This window comes from Saccopteryx leptura, chromosome 6, assembly GCF_036850995.1.
Source record: "Saccopteryx leptura isolate mSacLep1 chromosome 6, mSacLep1_pri_phased_curated, whole genome shotgun sequence".
In the NCBI taxonomy this organism is placed as follows: Eukaryota; Metazoa; Chordata; class Mammalia; order Chiroptera; family Emballonuridae; genus Saccopteryx; species Saccopteryx leptura.
This window is the reverse complement of record NC_089508.1, coordinates 143,835,570-143,856,391: the sequence shown is the minus strand read 5'-3', so window position 1 is coordinate 143,856,391 and position 20,822 is coordinate 143,835,570. Positions and strand designations below refer to the sequence as shown.

At 38.8% G+C, this 20,822-nt stretch overlaps 1 protein-coding gene across 1 annotated transcript in view; it reads left to right on the top strand.

The window, feature by feature from the left end:
• Nucleotides 1-20,822, top strand: part of NME8 (NME/NM23 family member 8) — a 61,199-nt gene that overhangs the window by 3,958 nt on the left and 36,419 nt on the right. The window contains exons 5-9 of the mRNA XM_066343684.1: nucleotides 3,458-3,574; nucleotides 5,866-5,926; nucleotides 6,725-6,798; nucleotides 9,893-9,985; nucleotides 16,105-16,289. Of these exons, the coding sequence (XP_066199781.1) occupies nucleotides 3,458-3,574; nucleotides 5,866-5,926; nucleotides 6,725-6,798; nucleotides 9,893-9,985; nucleotides 16,105-16,289 (530 nt within the window). The remainder of the gene's footprint in view (nucleotides 1-3,457; nucleotides 3,575-5,865; nucleotides 5,927-6,724; nucleotides 6,799-9,892; nucleotides 9,986-16,104; nucleotides 16,290-20,822) is intronic.

Here is a 20,822-nt window from a genome sequence, read left to right as displayed (position 1 = left end):
GTGCTGACTTGTGTAACACACAGCACAGCTGCTTTGAGCTAGAGAACTGGGATAGTAAGGACAGGCTCCCAAGAAGGCGTAGAGCATTCCTCTGCTGCTGGGTACTGCAGTTGTCAGTTTTGGGATTAAAAATAATGATTTAAAAACACTTCTTGGGTATGCCATGGCCAGTTAGCTCCATTAGTTAAGAACATTCTCCCAAAACAACAAGGTTGAGGATTCGATCCCTGGTCGGGGCACACACGGGAAGCAACCAAAGAATGTACGACTGAGCGGAACAACAAATGAATGCTCTCCTTCCCTCTCCCATCTCTCTCCCTTCCTTTCTTTGTCTCTCTAAAATCAATCAATCAATAAAACCCTGACTGGATAGCTTGGTTGGTTGGGGCTTCATCCCAGCATGGAGGTTGCTGGTTTCACTTGCTGGTCAGGGCACGTACAGGAACAGTTAGATGTTTCTGTCTCTCCCTGCCTCTCTCTCTCTCAAAACAAAACAAAACAAAAACAAAAACAAAACAAAATAAAACAGAAAGAACAAAAAATATAAACACTTCTTGGATATAACATTTTCTTTCTGTTAAATAATACTCATATAACTATTTGAAGAAACTGAATTACTGAGTTAATTAAATTAAAAATTGCACTGTAGATCTGGATATGTATAGGATTTGATGATTTAGATCAGTGGTCCCCAACCTTTTTTGGGCTACGGTCCAGTTTAATGTCAGAAAATATTTTCACGGACCGGCCTTTAGGGTGGGACAGATAAATGTATCACATGACTGAGACAAGCTTCAAGAGTGAGTCTTAGACGGATGTAACAGAGGGAATCTGGTCATTTTTTAAAAATAAAACATTGTTCAGACTTAAATATAAATAAAATGGAAACAATGTAATTTATTTATTCTTTCTCTGCGGACCGGTACCAAATGGCCCACGGACCGGTACCGGTCCGTGGCCTGGGAGTTGGGGACCACTGATTTAGATAAAGGGTAGCCAGCTTTTTCCGTAAAAAGCTAGATACTAGATATTAAATATTTTCGGTTTTGTCAAAATAACTGGCTCTGTGTTGGGTCATAGTTTTCTGACCCCTGGCCTGGAGGTAGTTTAGGGAACCAGAATGAATAACTGCATGAAGCAGAAATGGCCTTAGCTGATGGCACAATGAGGAGACTCCAGCAGCAGCAGTAGCAGCAGCAGCAGTTAGCAGTACAGGACTAAGAAAGACTGGGCCACCATGTAGAGTCTGGAGCTCTAGGATGACCATTACCCTGCCACGCTGGTCAGGTCTGATCTATAGACCCATACCAACCCTCTTTGAATGGAACATCCAGTCAATGTTCTTTTACTGCAATCAATGCCCAAAGTATAAGTTCATGTCTCCTCCCAGCCAAGCATACTCCATGCTTCTAATGCTCAGAATTTTTTTCCTGACCTATTTCTCCAGTTTCACCCACTTCTCAAATCCTTTCACTGTGTGACATCTGGGCTTGATGCAATTGTCAGACCTCTAAGAGCTTTACCTTTGGCTCTGAGCATTTGTTCCATTTTCTTGACTTTTCTTTTGCCTGGCTCCTTAGTACATTTTCTCTGCTGCCCAGAAGTGCTGACTGTTTTCCCAGATTGCTTCCTGAGGCCAGGAGTAGAACTGATGTTTTTCTTTACTTTCTACTACAAGAACTTTCTTTTCCTTGTTTGTTGGAGGTCTGCTCTACTTGACTACTCCTCCACCTGTGCCTGCTATTTGCTGGCCTTCAGCTTTTAGACTGTAGCCTATAGTCTACAGTCTTCCTTTCACATCCATGTCCTGCCATGCCCCTGGACTTCAGTATCCACACTGACAACCACCCAACATCCTGCATTCTCAATTACTGACCACCTCACTTTCAGTGAACTTTTCTTCCATTGCTCCTCATCCAATCACTCCTGCACTTATGCTTCACATTGTTAACACTCATGCTCTATATCTGTAATCCTAAGACTCTCAATCAGTAAACACCAACCACTGCCAAGCCCATTGTTGGTTTATTCAAATATTCCCACAGTGGTCCCAAAGGTCAGCATTCTTAGCTGACAACAAATTCATCCCAGCAAATTTAATCAGAAATGGCTTTTTCAAGGGACATTAGAAAGCTCACAGAACTGTTGGAAAGTTCCTTTTAGTGCAAGAGTCGGGAACATTTTGGCTGAGAGAGCCATGAACGCCACATATTTTAAAATGTAATTCCGTGAGAGCCATACAATGACCCGTGTATTTTACGCATTATCCAATAAAAATTTGGTGTTGTCCCAGAGGACAGCTGTGATTGGCTCCAGCCACCCGCAGCCATGAACATGAGTAGTAGGAAATGAATGGATTGTAATACATGAGAATGTTTTATATTTTTAATGTTATTATTTTTTTAATAAAGATTTGTCTGCGAGCCAGATGCAGCCATCAAAAGAGCCACATCTAGCTTGTGAGCCATAGGTTCTCGACCCCTGCTTTAAACCAAGAATCACTTTCAGTTATTGATCAACTTGATCAGGATCCAGTTCTTATAGATACTCCCAGTTCTTTGTTCCTCTTTTGATGGTATCTGTCACAGTTGTTCTTTTGCAGCATCATCATCATCTTCATCATCATTTTGTGTGTGTGTGTGTGTGTGTGTGTGTGTGTGTGTGTGTGTGTGTGTGTTTCTGAAGCTGGAAACGGGGAAGCAGTCTGTCTGGATCCACCCGGCACGCCCACCAGGGGGCGATGCTCTGCCCATCTGGGGCGTTGCTCTGTTGAGACCAGAGCCACTCCAGTGCCTGAGGCAGAGGCCATGGAGCCATCCCCAGTACCCGGGCCATCTCTGCTCCAATGGAGCCTTGGCTGTGGGAGGGGAAGAGAGAAACAGAGAGGAAGGACAGGGGGAGGGGTGGAGAAGCAGATGGGTGCTTTTCCTGTGTGCCCTGGCCGGGAATCGAACCCAGGACTCCTGCATGCCAGGCCAATGCTCTACCACTGAGCCAACCAGCCAGGGCCCTTCATCATCATTATTGTAATTTAACCAGGTCAGTTATTACTAGGTCGGGTAATAATAAGGCAGACTATGATTCTATACCATCATGCTTGGAACAATGCTCGTAAACAGGTATTTAGTGAATATGTGCTAAAATACAGGCAAAAGTGATAAAACGTCAAGTGATATAGTTAAGAAACACAGAACTGTAGAAATGTTATGCAGGAATGGCCTGTCTTTGGTTGTAGGAGGACAGACAGACTGGAGGTGGAACTCAAAGAGCTGGATTTACCAAATCAAGGAATACTTTTACATCACTGATCCTTTATTTTAAAATAGTTAATTACACTGGCTAAGAAATAATTGGTGGAGGTGTGGATCAGGATGGATTTACTTAGTTTAGTTTTAGTGTAAATTTTTTACTTACCCTGAAAAATTAAAGTTTTCCTTATGCTGTCTTTTTTTTATAGAATGGCAAAATTATCGCAAAGATTGAAGGTGCAAATGTACCACTTATTAATCGAAAAATTATTAACTTGATCAATGAGGAGAAGAAAATTGCAGCTGGTGAAATGGTTCGCCCTCAGGTAATACATTGGACTACTGACTATTTTGTTTAAAAAAAAGTATTACCTCTTTTTTGTTGTTTTTCTAAAACATTTTCATAATTGTATAACTATCTAGCAATCTAAATGTTGCAAAGTTTCTGGGAAGTATTTTGGCAAAATGAATCAAAGTCCTTAAAAAAAACACATGCATTCTTTGAGCAATTCCATTCCCGATAGTTTTCTCTAAGAAGACAATGAAACAAATATATAAAGGAATGTTATTGCAGTGTAATCTGTTATTAAAAAATTAGAAATTACCTAAATGCTAATGACAGTAAACAGATTACTTAAAATATCTGTAATCCATATCATATATTATACAAATCCATAGCAGGGCATTATTTAGTATGTGTTAGCTGTATATGCATGATATGGAAAGAAGCCAAGATAGAACAATAAAAAAGTAAATGTTAACAGAATATTTAGAATAAGATCCTGTGTGTGTGAAGTATATTACCTGTGTAATAAGAAATAAAATATTTTAGCTTGACCAGGCAGTGGCGCAGTGGATACAACGTTGGACTGGGACACAGAGGACCCAGGTTCGAAACCCCAAGGTCGCCAGCTTGAGCATGACCTTATCCGGCTTGAGTGGGCTCACCAGCTAGGGCACAGAGTCACTGGCTTGAGTGTGGAATCATAGGCATGACCTCATGGTCGCTAGTTTGAACCCAAAGATTGCTGGCTTGAAGCCTAAGGTTGCTGGCTTGAGCCCAAAGTCACAGGCTTGAGAAAGGGATCACTAGCTCTGCTATAGCCACTGCCTGCCCCCCCCCCCCCGGTCAAGGCCAATATAAGAAAGCAATCAATGAACAACTAGGGAGCCACAACAAAGAATTGATGCTTCTCATCTCTCTCCCTTCCTCTCTGTCTGTTCCTATCTGTCTCTCTTTCTGTCTTTGTCAAAATAAATAAATAAAAGAAATAAAATCAAGAAAGGAAGCATAAAGCATGTGGAGGCATGAACATAACAGCACAAGAGAGTAAGCCACTGGTAGGTTGGGAAACTAGAACTTAAAATCAGGCAGAATGACTCCTAAACATCTTCTCCTAATTGCTGTATTCTATCCAGGTTTCTCTGGTTCTCTGGTTATATTGTTGTTGTCGTTTTTCTTCCAAAACAACATTCTGTTTTAATTAATAACAGTGGGTATATAAAAATTTATTCATATCACATTTATTATATACTATTGCATTTTGTTGGACATGTCTGTTATTTACCTTTATTACTTAATTGTCTTATTTAGGATAGCCCTGTCTGATAGTAATAAAATATAAGCCACAATGTGAGCCACATATATAATTTAAAATATTTTACTAGTCACATTAGAAACAATAAAAAAGAAACAAGTGACATTAAAAAAAAATCTTTAATCTGGCAGATTCAAAGGATTCCATTTAAAGATATACCCAGTACAAAAATTAAGGTATACTACCTTCACTTTTTTATACTAAATCTTTAGGATGTACCATGTTTTTCACTTACAGTACATCTTAGTTTGGACTAAGCTCATTTCAGGTATTCAGATAGGCTTATGTGATTAGTGGCTACTCTATTGGCCAAACACAAGTCCAACAAATACAAAGACAGATCAATTTTGAAAGTTATAGCTGGCATGATTATCTTATTCCTGATTTTAATAAGGGTAAATGCTTCTAGTACTGTTATAGCCAAATATTTTTGAGTCCTTATTTCATTGAAAATCTGAAGTTATTCATTCTCTTCCCAAAACAATGTCTATATGTTAATATATATTCAGAATCACAGAAGCACTTTCAGGGTTTCTCAGATAATTAAGTCACCCTCCCCTGAGCCCCATCCTTTCTAGTATTTTAGCAAGGATTTTTTTTATAAGTTAAGGCTACTATCCTCTGGTTTCTAATTTACTAATAATAATGGTCAGGAATGGATCTTGAAATTTTAGATCTTTTAACATGATAATTATGTATCTATTGTTTCTACTTGTTAATCTATGCTTCTTTCTTATTTTATTCCTTATGCTCGTCTTAAGCTTTTAAGTTTTTTTTAACCATTTCCATAGAACATACATGCATTATTTCTAATAGTTTCTTACCCCAATTGTTTTATATAGTCTTTATTCTATTTTAGTGGCAAGTTTGGGAAAATGGTGTTAGATAAATGCAGGCACATTTTCACCTTACCTTTTATCCCTTGGATGGATTATAAATATTTATTAGAAAAAATTTCTAAAAGCTCATTCACTATCATATTAAAATATAACTGTTTTATTTGCATGTTTTCCTCACAGTATCATGAAATTGCATTTGTAGACTCAGATATAGAAGGTGCTGAGGAAGCATCCCATGTTGGTAAGTGAATTTCAAGTAATGGCAAGGGATTTGTGTACATGAATGCTCCTTACAACATCACTTAAAGCAGCAAAGAGCTGGTAACATCAATATTAATCGACAAGGAACTGGTAGGATAAGTGATGATATGTTTAATACTAGACTCAGCTACTAAAAAAAACCCCTTTTTTGCTCTGCCTCCCTTCTCTTCGGTCTCTATGCCTGGAGCCATTCAGAGATTACTGGGCAAGACCAGGGGTAAGTACATAATTTGGACAGCAGTTTACTCTTATTTCGTTCTTTGGTTGTGAAAATAATCTCTTGATGACGCACATTCCCAGTCTCCTGCCTTCACCAGATTGTCTATTGTGGGTATAGGCATGCTCATTTGTCCTCTGGAGGGAGCAGAGACAAACACATCTAAGAATATGTAGCTAAATGTGGATAAATCCATAAGGTAAATCCATTCATTTGTAATGTTTGCTTGCATTTGAAATCCTACTCACTAATAATACTGAGCTGAGTGGATCATGGGTATGATTCTTATTTATGTGAATTTTATTTAGAAAACCAGTATCCACCAACTCTTTTTTTCTGGCCTATTTACAACAAATTCTTGTGAATGTTTCTTGTATGCAAATGTGGGAAGTAGACTTTGATTCTAAGTAGAAACTGGTAGTTGAAATACCATAATAAGAACAAAGCTGCTCATGGACAAAATTCACTGGACATTGACAGTTTACATTTTTAATTGCCAAAACATTCATTATCTAGCCTTTGTGCCTAGAAAATAAAATTGTTTTATTTATTTTTTTCTAGAACAACCATACAGAATTGCTATTATCAAACCCAAGGCTGTTAATACTGGAAAAAGTACAGAAATTAAAGAAAAAGTAAGTGATATATTGTAATAATAATTTAAATTAAGTAAAATAACAAGCTTTAATTGTCAATTTAGAGTCAAAGCTTATTGTTTGGAGTAAAATAGAACAAAATGAACTTCTAGTGCCTCTAATGGCTTTGAGCATTTTGTCTTTACAAAGGCTGGACCTACTCAGCTATCCTTATTTAACTAACTCTCTTTTACTAGCATCATCAGATATCAATAATACACATTACAGTTCTTTTTAAAAATGAGTTTAATAGAGTTTGTTTGAGCCAAACAGAAGACATGCCTGAAAGCAGAATCTCAACAAACTGAGAAAAATGCTTCCAAAATTATAATTCTTTTCTTTTAAAAAATTATTTATTGATCTAGAGAGAGTGGAAGGGGGAGAGAGAGAGAAAAAAAAACACATTGACCTGCTGTTCCAGTTATTTATGCACTCTTTGGTTGATTCTTGTATATGCCCTGACATACAAAAACCTGAAAATCGAACCCACAATCTTGGCATGTCAGGATGATGTTCTAACCAACTGAGCTATCTGGCCAGGGCCAAAATTATACTCTCCCAGTTTCATACCTATTCAGTGCAGTTTGGTGTGGGCTCACGCACAGATTTTTTAGGGCTCCTTAGGAAGCTATCCCGTATAGCCTCTACAGACTCGTCACTGACTGATGGCCTACCAGAATGGGGTTTCTCCACCAAACTGCCAGTTTCCTTCAACTGCTTATCCCACCGAGTAATGTTATTCCCATGTGGTGGTGCTTTGTTATAAACGCACCAATATTCACGTTGCACTTTGGTCACAGATTCGAATTTAGTGAGCCACAGAACACACTGAACTTTCCTCTGTACTGTCCACATCTCGACTGGCATGGCCGTGGGCTGCTCCGCTGTATACACAGTGTTATGTCATCATCTGTGCATGTGCACATGCTGCCACATCATCCTACAGAAACTGGGAGGGTTTTCCTTTTATTTGGGGCAGATTTCACATTTCTATTGTCTTTTGTTGCTTTCCTGTGACCGGTCAAAAGTGCACCATGACTTTACCGACACACTGTAGTTCTTGTATTGGATTGTAGCAAATGTTCTTTGTGATGAGTAATTAGCAATGTAAATGTGTTATAAACTGACATTATTTTGCTTTATTCCCTGTGTGTTGTCACAAACACGTGGTTCTTAATTTTAGATATATGATAGCTTAAGGATGCATTTAATGTTTGCCTTAGAGACAAAATAAATTTTTAGATGAAAATTGCATTCTAGAGGGCAGGGCAAGGGCGGGGAAAAAAAAAAAGAAAATTGCTTTCTAATCCAAAGGTCAGAAGACATTTTCTATAAAGGGCCATTTGGTAGCTATTTTCAAGTTTGTGAGGCATGTGAACTCTGTCACACTGCTTAACTCTGCAATCTGATGGAGAAAACACCCTCAGACACTATGTAAACAGATCAGTGTTGCTGTTTTCCAATATACTTTATTTCCCAGAATAGGTGGTGGGCCAGATTTTGAGTGCAGGCTATAGTTTGCTGACCCCTGAACAATGCCTTTGTGTTGAAACAACAAAATTATATTGAAATGTAAAAGAATGTGACGTGCAGAACAGATCACATAAGGAGCTATGTTAGGAGGTGTTGGGTACCTCTTGATGAACTTTCCACCATGCATTCTTTGTTTAGCTATAGTAGTATTACCATTGATTAATCTTCAATAAAATGGATGATCCATGGGTCATGGTACATATAATCTCTTTTCCAATTATGAGTTAACTTAATTAATATCACTCTCTAAGTACACCTTTTTTATTTTCCAGATTCTGGTGTGTATGTGCGATGGGGGATATCATACTGTACCCCAGTCCCCCATACGTTGCTTATACTTTATAAACATTTTAAAAGTAATATCACATATGAATGGTTTACTGTTCCTTATTCAAGTAGTTTTGATAGCTACAGTAGTGAAGATTTTCAAAACCATATAGTTCTTTAAGTGAGGCAATACTAAGTCTATCTGAATTTTTTTTTTGTCATACTAAAAAATGTTTTAGAAATGTAAATTATGAGTTTCTACTAAATACCTCACCTCTCTGGAGCACAGTAAAAGACTACATAACAAATAGGACAGAAATAATAAAAAAATGTTTTGAATAAAAAGAAAATGAACACACTGCATTTTTCAACTCTAGTAAAGGAGACATTATCAAGTTTAAATGCTGTTTGGATTTTATTTTCTTTTGTCAAACACTCAGTAACTTAACAGACATGATTTGAATATTTAGAAAAATTTTAAATTAGAATGTTAGAAGAGGGGTCACTAAGATATAAGTACAGCTCTGCAGGACGAATCAAGCCCACGGAACCAGGTCGGGTCTTGCTTTCATAATAGAAGCAGTGGGTACTCCCAAAACAAATTGAGCTCAAATTATTGATATCATTTAATGTAATTACTAAATTGCTTTGAACTCAGGTTACACTTATATTTAATTGATTAGTACCTTCCTGGACTTGATATGTTACCCTAAAACTTCTCTGTTACATTTTATTATACTTGAGTGATACACAAACTGAACTTTTTCACTAAATTTTCTTTGAGACAAGTAAAGCATGGCTAAATCTTAAATTCTGTCCCTCCCCATATTTTGCTTATTTCTGATGCTAAAGGAGTAAAATATAATAGATTATGAGTTATAGCCTTAACAAAGTAAAGCTTTAAAAAAGTTAAAATGATTTTGAAAATAGATAGTTAAGAAATGCTTGTAAATTTATGTCTTTAAGAGTGATTCAGAGAGCTATTTTACCTTTCCTTGGAATTCAGTTAGTTTTTTCACATTTTGAGGAATTCACTTAAATAATATAATTGTTGTGGAGTTTCTGGTTTAAACCTTGAAAACATAAGTACTGGGCCATGACAAGGGCCTTTTTTGTTTATATATTATATTTTTGAGCATCTTCAAATCTAGTGCCCAATGGATTGTGCTGCGGTCTTTACATGAAATGCGTGGAAATCTGGGTGGTGTGTTAAGCCTAGGAAACAAATGTCCTTGACTTGTTTTACATGTGGTTCCACAACACGTCAGAATCTGACCTTACTCTCTTCTTGAAGATTGTCAATGCTGGATTTGTTATAGAAGCTGAAGATAAGAGACTGCTCTCTGAGAAGCAAGTGAGGGCCTTCTATAGTCAAATTGCAGACCAGGTAAGAAATAATAATAATAAAAAAAAGCCACTGTGTTTTCAAATACAGTAGATTTTTATACATTTCAGATCCTCATTATAGAAAAACAAATGAATAAATGTGACCAACCAAATAAGTTCCCGGTGTCCCTGTTGGTGTTCATACCATGGCAATGCCAAAGATGATAATTCTAGAGAAATCTCTAGTAGAAATAGTAAAGTCGAGTAAGACTGGGTGATCTGATTGTGCTCTTTTGGAGTGAAGACCTCACTATGTTATGTCTGCTAAGACTCTCTGCATTGGCCCTGGAAGTGAATATCCAGTCATTTCCTACAGATTTTTATCTCAGGTTGAAAGCTCCTTGTCATACAGTTTACAGGAGGAATACTTTCAACTCTTTCTGTACCCAAAGGCCTTTTGTGGGAGACAGGTTGTAAGCTGACAAAGTCCTTATAGCCTAGGGCTTAGTTTAAGACTAAGCTCTTCTCCAGCCTTCAAATACTAAGATATTATACACACCCTTCTAATACTAAGATCTTCTCTACACTCTTTTTAAGACTAAGCTTTCCCTCATACCCTTGACTGTTGCATGGTTGGGGGTGGTGCACTCTTATGAAGATTCCTTTTTATGCCTCAGATGAGTGACTTTGTATCAGAGACTTCCTTATTTGCATATGGGTTTAATTCTTTACACTATGTAATAAAGCAGACTGGGGGCTCTCTCACTCTGGCAAGCAAAAGGTATTGCAAAGGCCTCCCGAGTCCATCCTCTTTCTCTTTAAGCCTATTTCCTTAATTCTGCGCCATTCCCACTCAGGATCTGGAATAACTAGCCACACTGGTTTGTGGCAAGTGGCACCCGAACAGGGACCTGAGAAAGGGAAAACTAAACTAAAGGCAGGTGATGGAACTCCCCAAGTGCACACAGCAAGTAAAGTTTTTGAGTGAGTTTTCGGGTGAAAATAGTGTCAGGAGTAATAAATTATGGGACAATTAGGGTCGAGAGTGAGGGACCTTTTTCTTTTTGTACAAATGTTTTTGTTTGAGGAGGAACTGTTGTTTGAGGAGTGTCAGGGGAGCTAGAAATAGAGGGATGTAAATATGAGAAGACCTTGTAGTCTGAGGATGACTCAGGAGATAATGAGGATGTTGTGGCTGTGGCCACCTTAACCTTTGTGCCTCCACCGCCCTCTGCTCCTTCTTGCACTCAACCCTCTGCTCCTCCTTATGATTATCGGGTTGCTCCCAGGGTCTTTGTCTCAGACCTTTGGAGATCTCCACTCCAAAAAATTTTACATCAGGCTTGAGATAGAGGGCATTACATCAGAATGTGTGTTGATATTGGACCTTCATATATACAAGGTCTGGTTAATGCCACAGCATTTCAGAAGAGACCTCCAGGACAATACTTTGATAAACAGCAGAACAAATGAAAGAAGGAAAGTCAGGGAAGTACTTCTGCTCATGGAACTTGTTTCCAATGTGGGGGTTTAGGACATTTTGCTAGAAATTTCTCTACTCCCCCTGGATATCAGTCTCAGCCTCTCTTTCAAGGGCAGCCAGCTCCTAAAGCTCCTGACTTCTGCCCACGCTGTAAGAGAGGGAAACATTGGGCGAATGAATGTAGACCTAAGTATACTGCTGAAGGGCAAGTGATTCAGGGAAATGGATAATGGGGCCTTTTCTGGCCCCGACAAAGAGCAGGGGCAATGTTGGTGTTTCCTCAGCAAATTCTGATTCCAGCAGGCCAAACATTGCCCAGTTATCTGGAACAATGGCAAGGCAGCTGCTCCTGATTCTCTCTGGCTGCTTGGTCTGCCACAACCTAAACTGCCGATGGCTTAGGTGACCCCTGTGTTTTGGTCGTTCGACTCCCGCTGGGCTCGCGACCCACAGGTTGAGAACCGCTGATATAGAATGAAATGTAAATCCTAAAGACTTGCTAATTTAGTTGGTTCCTTGTAAGGTGTGTTCTTTGTTTTCTGAGTTGAGAGCAAAATAGCAACTCAGGTATAAGAATTAATCAGATTTAAATCATGCCCATCAAACACTTAAAAGTCAATTAGAAAAAATAGAAAAGGGGGAGTTCATACCCTGAAACTTCTGTAAATTTTTATCATGCTCTTTTTACTTTTAAAATTTTTTTTGAATGCTGATATACAGGGCTATTCAGTGGCTTAGAGACTCTGGAATACAATAAGGAAAGCCTTCCCTGTAGTGTGATGAAAGGACCCACTCACAGGAATCTGGCAAGGGCCAGACTCTGTTCTCTTATGGGGTTGCGGATATGTTTGTGTTTTTCCTAGGACTGCTGAGTCTCCTTGGTGGGTTCCTAAACATTTGGTGAGACACCATCAGCTAGGAGGAGAGACTTACTCCACAAGAACAATTATATAAGGCTTATTTTACTCCACTCTTGTCCTTCTTTCTGTCAAACCTGTTTCTTTAAAAAGCTTAAATAGGCAGAGAAGAGCCCTCAAACCCCTCAACGAGATCTCCTGAGCATTGCTTTTTAGGTCTATAATGACCAAGAGGAACAGGAGAAGGTAGACAGAGCCCAAAGAGATCAGGCAAAATACCAGCTCTTGGTAGATGCCCTTAAAGACTCCAGTGCCCATAAGGGGCCTCATAAGATTCCACCAGGGCCCTGCTTCAAGTGTGGAAAGAAAGGTCATTGGGCAAAAGCCTGTCTGGCTCCTTGGCCCCTGCCAGGGCCTTGCCTTTGCTGTGGGAAAAAGGGACACTGGAAGGTAGACTTCCCCCTTGCTCCTCCAAGGAATGGTTCAGTCTCTTCCACCCCTACCCTGACCACCTTTGACCTAACCTTGCCCAGTCTACTGGGACTTGCCACTAAAGACTGAAGATGCCCTGGCTGTCGGCCCCATCTCACATCATCATGAATGAGTCTAGAGTGACCATCCAAGTAGCAGGTAAGCAAATTTCATTTCTTATAGACACAGGGGCCACTTACTCTGCCTTGCCCAAATATTAGGATCCTGCTCATTTCTCAAAGATCTCTGTTGTGGGTGTATATGGTTTTATTTGCTCCTTATTTTCCATGGATCCACTGCCTTGTCTAATACATGGTGTCTCTTTTACACACTCTTTCTCCTCCTGCCTCAGTGTCCCAACCCTATTTTAGACCAAGACTTACTTTCCAAAGTCAGAGCTTTTCTCTCCTTTTACCTCCTGTCCTCAGAATCAGCCTTGTTGTTCCTCTGGGCCAGCCAGATTTGCCCACTCCTGGTACAAATTTACCTCTACCACCCAGCAGAGTGAATCCCAAGGTTCTCCTCACCACCCCCACAGCTGCAAAACTCCAGGAAAAGGCCCCCTGATTTAATCACTTCAGGTTAAAGAAAACAAAAGCTTCATCTCCATTCATGCCTACAGATGGGCCTTCCAGTCTTCCTAAATCATTGCCAGAATCCCAGAATTGACATTAAGCTTGAGACAAAAGCATAATGTGCTGGAAACAGTGGTCATGGGACTTGGAGGCTAGCTGCAGAGTGTGAAAATTTGACAACAGTTCCAGTGCCATGTGGACTTTTCCTGGATATGTGTGACTCCTGCTCCTTGTGACAATTTTCTTTTTTTTTAAAGTAACAGCAGCTTTTACTTATTTATTTTATTATTTTTTTACAGAGACAGAGCGAGAGTTAGAGAGAGGGATAGATAGGGACAGACAGACAGGAACGGAGAGATGAGAAGCATCAATCATCAGTTTTTTGTTTTGACACCTAAGTTGTTCATTGATTGCTTTCTCATATGTGCCTTGACCATGGGCCTTCAGCAGACCGAGTAACCCCTTGCTTGAGCCAGCAACCTTGGGTTCAAGCTGGTGAGCTTTGCTCAAACCAGATGAGCCTGCGTTCAAGCTGGTGACCTCGGGGTCTTGAACTTGGGTACTCCGCATCCCAGTCCAAAGCTCTATCCACTGTGCCATTGCCTAGTCAGGCATTGTGACAGTTTTCAATGGACTGAAGTAAGATTGGGTTGCATTTGCAGGGAATGAGAAACAGTGATGTGTCAGCATGGACTTAGTGAACATGTTAAGGACATTCAAAACAGCAAAGTCTCTATTATAGATCTTGTTATAGTGGCTAAGAATTTGCTTAAAGGCTTTAATCCCTATAATGTATTAAGACACTTGTTTTGATATGTTAACATTGGCTATGTTAATTTTTTGTATTTTTCTAATTAGCCTCTGAATTGGAATCTAGAAAATCAAACAAGTAAAAAACTCAGCACCTGAACTAAATTTAAAAAATAAAAAAGGGGCATATGTTGGAGACAGGCTGTAAGCTGACAAAGTCCTTATAGTCTAGGGGCTTACTTTAAGACTAAGCTCTTCTCCAGCCTTCTAATACTAAGATCTTCCACACAACCTTTTTAAGACTAAGCTTTTCCTCATACCCTTGACTGTCGCATGGTGTGTGGGGGGGGAGTGCATTCTTATGCCTCAGATGAGTGACTTTGTATCAGAGACTTCCTTATTTGCATGTTGGGGACCGAAAAATCAACAGGGTATTTTGCAGTTTGGACAGAGGTGCTGGGAGCTGACTATAAACTGACAGTCTGCCAACCCCCCACCTCACCTGCTTGATTAAGTTGCAAAGGGCTGTGCTTCAGTTCTTGTCTTGCCTGCCCATGTTCCCCAGGAGGACTGGAAGCTAGTTACTTCTCTGTTTATGTTAAGTAATGGTGGGGGGTTTTCTACACGTGGTGGAGTTCTTGGGTTGCCTTGGAAATGTGATTGATTTGATAATGAGCCACCTCATCCAGTAAATAAAGAAGGATATTTTCTGGGGGTGGCCATGTTTTTGCGGCTTGGCCAGGGCAGAAGTTACTGCTGGCGAGGAGCTGTGGCATCCTCTGGAAATCCATCTTACATATGTCTTTAAGCCTTTTTCTATTTTTCATTCAATTTCGTACCATTCCCTCTCGAGACTCTGGAATAGACTCATCGCATGGGTTGCAACATTTGCATATGGCTTAAAGGCTTTAATTCTCTACACAAGTGGTCCCTAACCTTTTTTGGGCCATAGACCAGTTTAATGTCAGAAAATATTTTCATGGATCAGCCTTTAGGGTGGGACGGATAAATGTATCACGTGACTGAGACAAGTGTCAAGAGTGAGTCTTAGACTGAGGGAATCTGGCCATTTTTAAAAAATAAAACATCTTTCAGACTTAAATATAAATAAAACAGAAATAAAGTAAGTTATTTATTCTTTCTCTGTGGACTGGTACCAAATGGCCCATGGACCGGTACCAGTCCACGGCCCAGGGTTGGGGACCACTGCTATACACTATATAATAAAGCAGACCGGGGACTCTCTCTCTCTCTAGCTTGCCATCAGCTTGCAGAGGCCTCCCAATCCCATCCTTTTTCTCTTTAACTTTATTTCTTCATTCCGCATTGTTCTCCCTCAGGACCTAAAATTATTAGCTGCGCTGGTTTGTGGCAGCCTTTCTCTCAAGCTGTTTTTAAAATTCTGTCTTACCTGAGGGAATATAATAAAAACAGTTCTGTGTGCTAAAAAGGTCTTGGGGGTCAGGAGACATGACTTTTACGAATGCACTGTCTAGTATGGTAGCCACTAGATACATGTGTCCATTTGAATTTTCTTTATTAAAATTAAATACAAATTTAGCCTCTTTTGCAGTAGCCACATTTCAAGTACACAATAGCTGTAAGTGACTACCTATGTTGGAGAACACAACTTGTTTGCCATCACAGAGAATTCTACTGAAAAGCACTTTGTAATCTAGCTGCACCACTCAAACCCTTGGTCTTGGCCCCAGAAAAGGTTTGGATTGGCAACATCAAATCACCCGGGAGCTTTGAAAAAATCCCATTCCTGGGCCCCACCCTAAATCGACTGAGTCATAAACTCTGGGATTGGACTTCAGAAACCTGTGTTTTAACAAGCCTAAGTTTGAGAATAGTTATTAGACTATCTTTAAGATTAATCTGCACTAGCTGTGAATTTATGTCCTTGAGAGATGTATTTATTAAGAGGAGCATTATAACAGTTTTATTCCTTGCCCATTGATCATGAAGGGGAAGATGCTACTTGACTTGGATAGTAGCTGCCATTTCAGTAGGCTGAATAGTTTATTATTTTGTTTTGTAGCCTGAATTTGAAGATTTTGTCTCTTTAATGACAACTGGTCTAAGCTATATTTTAGTTATATCTCGAAGCAATGAACAAGAACCTCCCTTGGAGGAAATTGCATCTAATCCTGAGACTGAACTTAAAGAATCATTTGAGAAACAATGTGAGATGGCCACATCTATGGTGAAGAAAGAGTGGGACAGGTAGCTCAACATCAGAAATTTATGGTTTACAATGTTTTAGTAGGTAATGAAGTGTAATGTCCAAATATCTTAGAATCTAAAAACAAACATATATATATATATATATATATATATATTAGAAATTTTATATATATATATATATATATATAATTTCTCTCAGTCAATCTAAAATATTGTATATTGAGCTGGGATTGCCCTGAAAGTTGCTATTATGAGGATTAGCAAGGGAAAAATATTTCCATTTATCTTTCTACAGCTGTGTACACCAGTCAGCCTCACAGGCTGGTCTCCAGAGTAGACTAGGACCAGGCATCGGTCCTCCCAACTCATCTCCTCTCTCATTTCCCCACATTCCACTTTCACCTTCCCTATGTCTGGAAGACACAAACGTCCTCTGCCATTTCACTTAAGACAGTTAGTGGTTAAACATTGCTAAGAATGAAGTAGTTGTATATTTTTGTTAGTGGACTTGTGAATATTTGAAACCAAATATAAGTAATTTATAGAATGTTAGTTTGCTGCACTTCTATTTGTGCCTTTCATTCCTCTGAAGACTCAGACAATACCAAATTTAACACAAAGGTTGTCTGAGTTGTGTGAAGGAAAGGTGGGTGAGTGGGAACATATTGAGATGAGCTAAGACTAGAGGTTTCCTGATGTGCATTCCTGATGCAGAGAAGTCCATGTTCACTGCATTTTCTAGCTGGGAATCTCCAGAACATTCTTTGTTGTGCTATAAATGAATTGTATTGGCTCTTCTTAAGTAGCTACATCTGCTGACTCCTAGCATAGCCATACTTTTTTAGGTAGCAGGGAGACCCTAATATCACTAATTCCAAGTTTTTAGTAGGATAAAGGGACTCATTAGGGTAAACCAACAGCTGACAAAGGACTTTGTAAATGGTAGTACTTACTTTCAGAGTTTTAAGAGAAAATGATAATCAGTTGTCAGAAGGAAGGTTTGGGCGGGCAGAGTTTGGCTCAAAAAGATCAGATTGCATATCAGAAATTTTAGGCCATTAAAATAAAAGAATTTTGTGAAACACTTAGTGCAACTGACATAGAGAAGTCAGTATTGCATTGGTGCTATTATTGTTCAGGTAAGTCTTCATTATAGACGACTTTGAGTAAAAAGTTGTCTCCATTTTTTCAGTACCCAAATAACAAGATGAATAAATAAGTTAGGCAACTGGCAGGGTCGGGGTGGAGTGAGATATATTAACCTGTTCTGGCAAAGTCTGAAGTATTTTCCTCCTAAGCTTTGAGATTCCACTTGCCTTTGGCCGTGTTACCCGAGTATTGGCACAGCAGGCAGCGTAGAGTGGTGGATGTGCTGGGCTGGAAGTCAGTTCCCACAGTTCTGGTTCTGGAGACTGGGCCTCAGAGAGACTGTGTGCTTCTACTGGCTTCCTTTAAGTAAATCTGGAACCTCAAGAAGCAGGGATGAAAACTCTTATGAGTCATTTACACATTTTTTTACTTTTATTCTTTATCACCACCCTCCCCTACCTCAAGGCCTCCTCCCCTTCCTCTCTGGGCAGTGGAGGCGGGGGTAAGACAGAAGGGAAGTTAAAAGCTGAGCAGTTGGCCGGGTGGTAGGGGGCCACTTCTGTGGACATAAGCTAGTCACAGGACAGCAAAGCCCCAAGCCTTTGCTAGGTTGGTTATCCCTACAGAAAAAAAACCCAGTTTGTGAACACCCATGGTGTGGGAAAATGCCCATTCTAACAGTGGCCCACTTGATCCAATGGCTAACCAGGGAGGAGTGAAGAAGATCCAGGAAAACAGGACACAGGGACCCAAGTTTTTCATCCAGATTCCAAATTCATTCATGATGACTTATCATATTATTTATATTATCTGTTTACCTGTCTGTCTCCTTAATCAGTGTGTGTATTAAGAGCCCAAAAGGCAATGCTGTTTACCTTTGCTTTCTAGTCATTCCTCAGAAGAGGAAGGTGTGGGTCCTCAGCAGCATTGCTCAGAGTCATACAACTATTTTCTGGTAGACTCCACTCACTCATTCATTCACTTATTCATCCTGTTATGCATTCTTTCATATACCTCATATTTATTAAAATCCTATGTTCCAAGTCCTGAAGATATTGTATAAACATGAGGAAAATTTAGATGATCTCTAAGGTCCCTTTTAGCTTTAATCTTTTTGACTGAGTGAAGACAAAAGTTCCTACCTTGCATTTCTTTCTCTATAGAACATATTTATCTTATTTTTGGTGACCCATTTATCCCCTATTTATGTTATAGCTATAGAAAGCTAGTTTTTTTTTTAATGAAATCCTGATTAAAATGAAAGATGATAGATACAATTCCTAAAGTATTCTTTAAAAGTGTGTCTGAGTTCAGAGCAATCTGAATTCTATAACCTTACTCTCTACCCCCATCATCTCCAGACCTTTCTTGCCTCTTCAGCATCAAAGCAAGGCTGCACCAATAAGCAGCTGGCTGTAGGTGAGGCCTGGAGCTCACTGGGCCTCCTGACTCCTAAAAGTCCAAAGTAGAGCTGAGCAGGATTACTGAGTTTCCTGCCTTTGAAGTCCAGCTCTTTAAAGGCTTTTTCCAATTGTCTCTGTAAGGAAATGACAACCTGACAGTTTGTAACCTGAAGGCAATTTTTGCCTTCCAACTACGGGGTTTCTAACACTTAACACACCATAAAACAGACATAAACCTCAAGAAGCCAACATAGAAAACTGACTATTCACCCAAGGGAGCCTAGCAGCCTGAGAAAGGAAGATCTACATAAAAATCAAAACAAAAGCCCATTGTAAAAGAACCACTAGGGACAGAAAAGTCCTTAATTAAAATAACAGTAGTATTAATACTAATGGTAGCATTTGAGTTCCAAGTACTACATACACATAAAAAAAATAATTTTTAAATTTGAGCTATAAAAACCATGATTTGAATTATAAATTCAGTGAGACTTAGAGGGTGTGATAGTTATTTGAGACTTTAAGGACTTGAAAAGTCAGATACAAGAAATAGCTAAAACTATAGGAAAAAAATGGGACAGACATCCTGAAAACAGATGTAAACAATCTGGAGAATATTCTGGAGATAATGTGTTCTACTAAGAGACATTCCATACAGAGAAGAAAGGACAGGTAGACAAGAAAGGATAGGAGAACAATTCCCCAAAATGAAGATACACACGTGACATCCTGGGAAAAACACTGCACACTGTTTGCAGAGAGAGAGAAAGCAGGCAGTAGTGTACTTAATATGTTTGAGACCCAGAGCAGACAATTTTCTTAACATTCTTCTCCTCTGTATGATAATATGATGCTAAGTTCTAATTATTGAATGAGAAATAAAAATAGACATTAAAGAAACATAGTGAAAGTTGTGTTTTATGAAATTTTGTATATATATATGAACATATAAAAAAGTATTATAACACCAAAACTGAACAATAGATTAATCCTATTTAGTTATACTAATTTTTTTTATAGTATAGATTTTGTTTGTAGGCCTTAACCTTTGAATATTTGTCATTAACAGTCTCAAAATTGAGCTCCACAGAATATTTATGTTTAATAAACACAGATACATAAAATTCCTGTTTAACAATAAATTCCCAAAATTGAAATTCAGCCAATAGCTTTGTTATTTTAGGATTGATTCTTTCATGCAGTATACAATGCAGGGTACACTATTAAAGATAAGTAATAAAAGCATGCTAACTTGAAGCCTAATTATGTATTCATATTTTTAAAAGTCAGCAACTCTAACAGGAATTGTTTGGATTGGAGACAAACAAAAGGTTTATTTCAAGGAGAAGTAGTTTATCACTAACATTATTTAGAAATACTGCTACATGGTGATAATAAAAGCAGCCTTATTTTTATTGGTTTTACTATTGGATTAAAATTTCTCTACAGACAATGCATCCCCCAGTGACTTGCACTTTTGTTCACCCCTTCTACTAATTCCACAGTTGGCAGCAACTGAGAATAAGTTACTTACAAAGTAAAATCTCTGACTGCCATGGAACTTCTCATCAAACTACTAAGAAAACAAGACTCCAATCCCTGCATTCTTAATGAAGCCAAGGTATCACTTACCCAGTGGAGCACAGGAAGCTGTTCAAAGATATACTTAGAAATATATCACCTATATATCCCTTCTATGGAAAATGTTTGAGGAAAGACTTGATAAAACCAAAAAATAAAAAACAAAACCTCAATATGGGGGAGAGGGGATAAAAGAAGGGAAACAGTTGTTATAAGTAAAGCTTTGAGTTTATGAACACAGACACACCCTCACACAATCCACGTTATGTAATTCTGGATTATAATATAATAGCTAACAAAGGACTCTTTAAAGAGAAGAAAATTCTGAAAGATTCTAAATTACCTCAACAAATCTAGAAATTACTGAGTATGTATGGCAAAATGGTTCAAAAATCTCATAGAGGTGAGAGGAAAGATGAGATGAATATGGTACCTGAAAGCATTTTAAGGTTCTTATTTGAATTTTAAAAAAGGGGGATGAGTGTTTTAATTAGGGAAC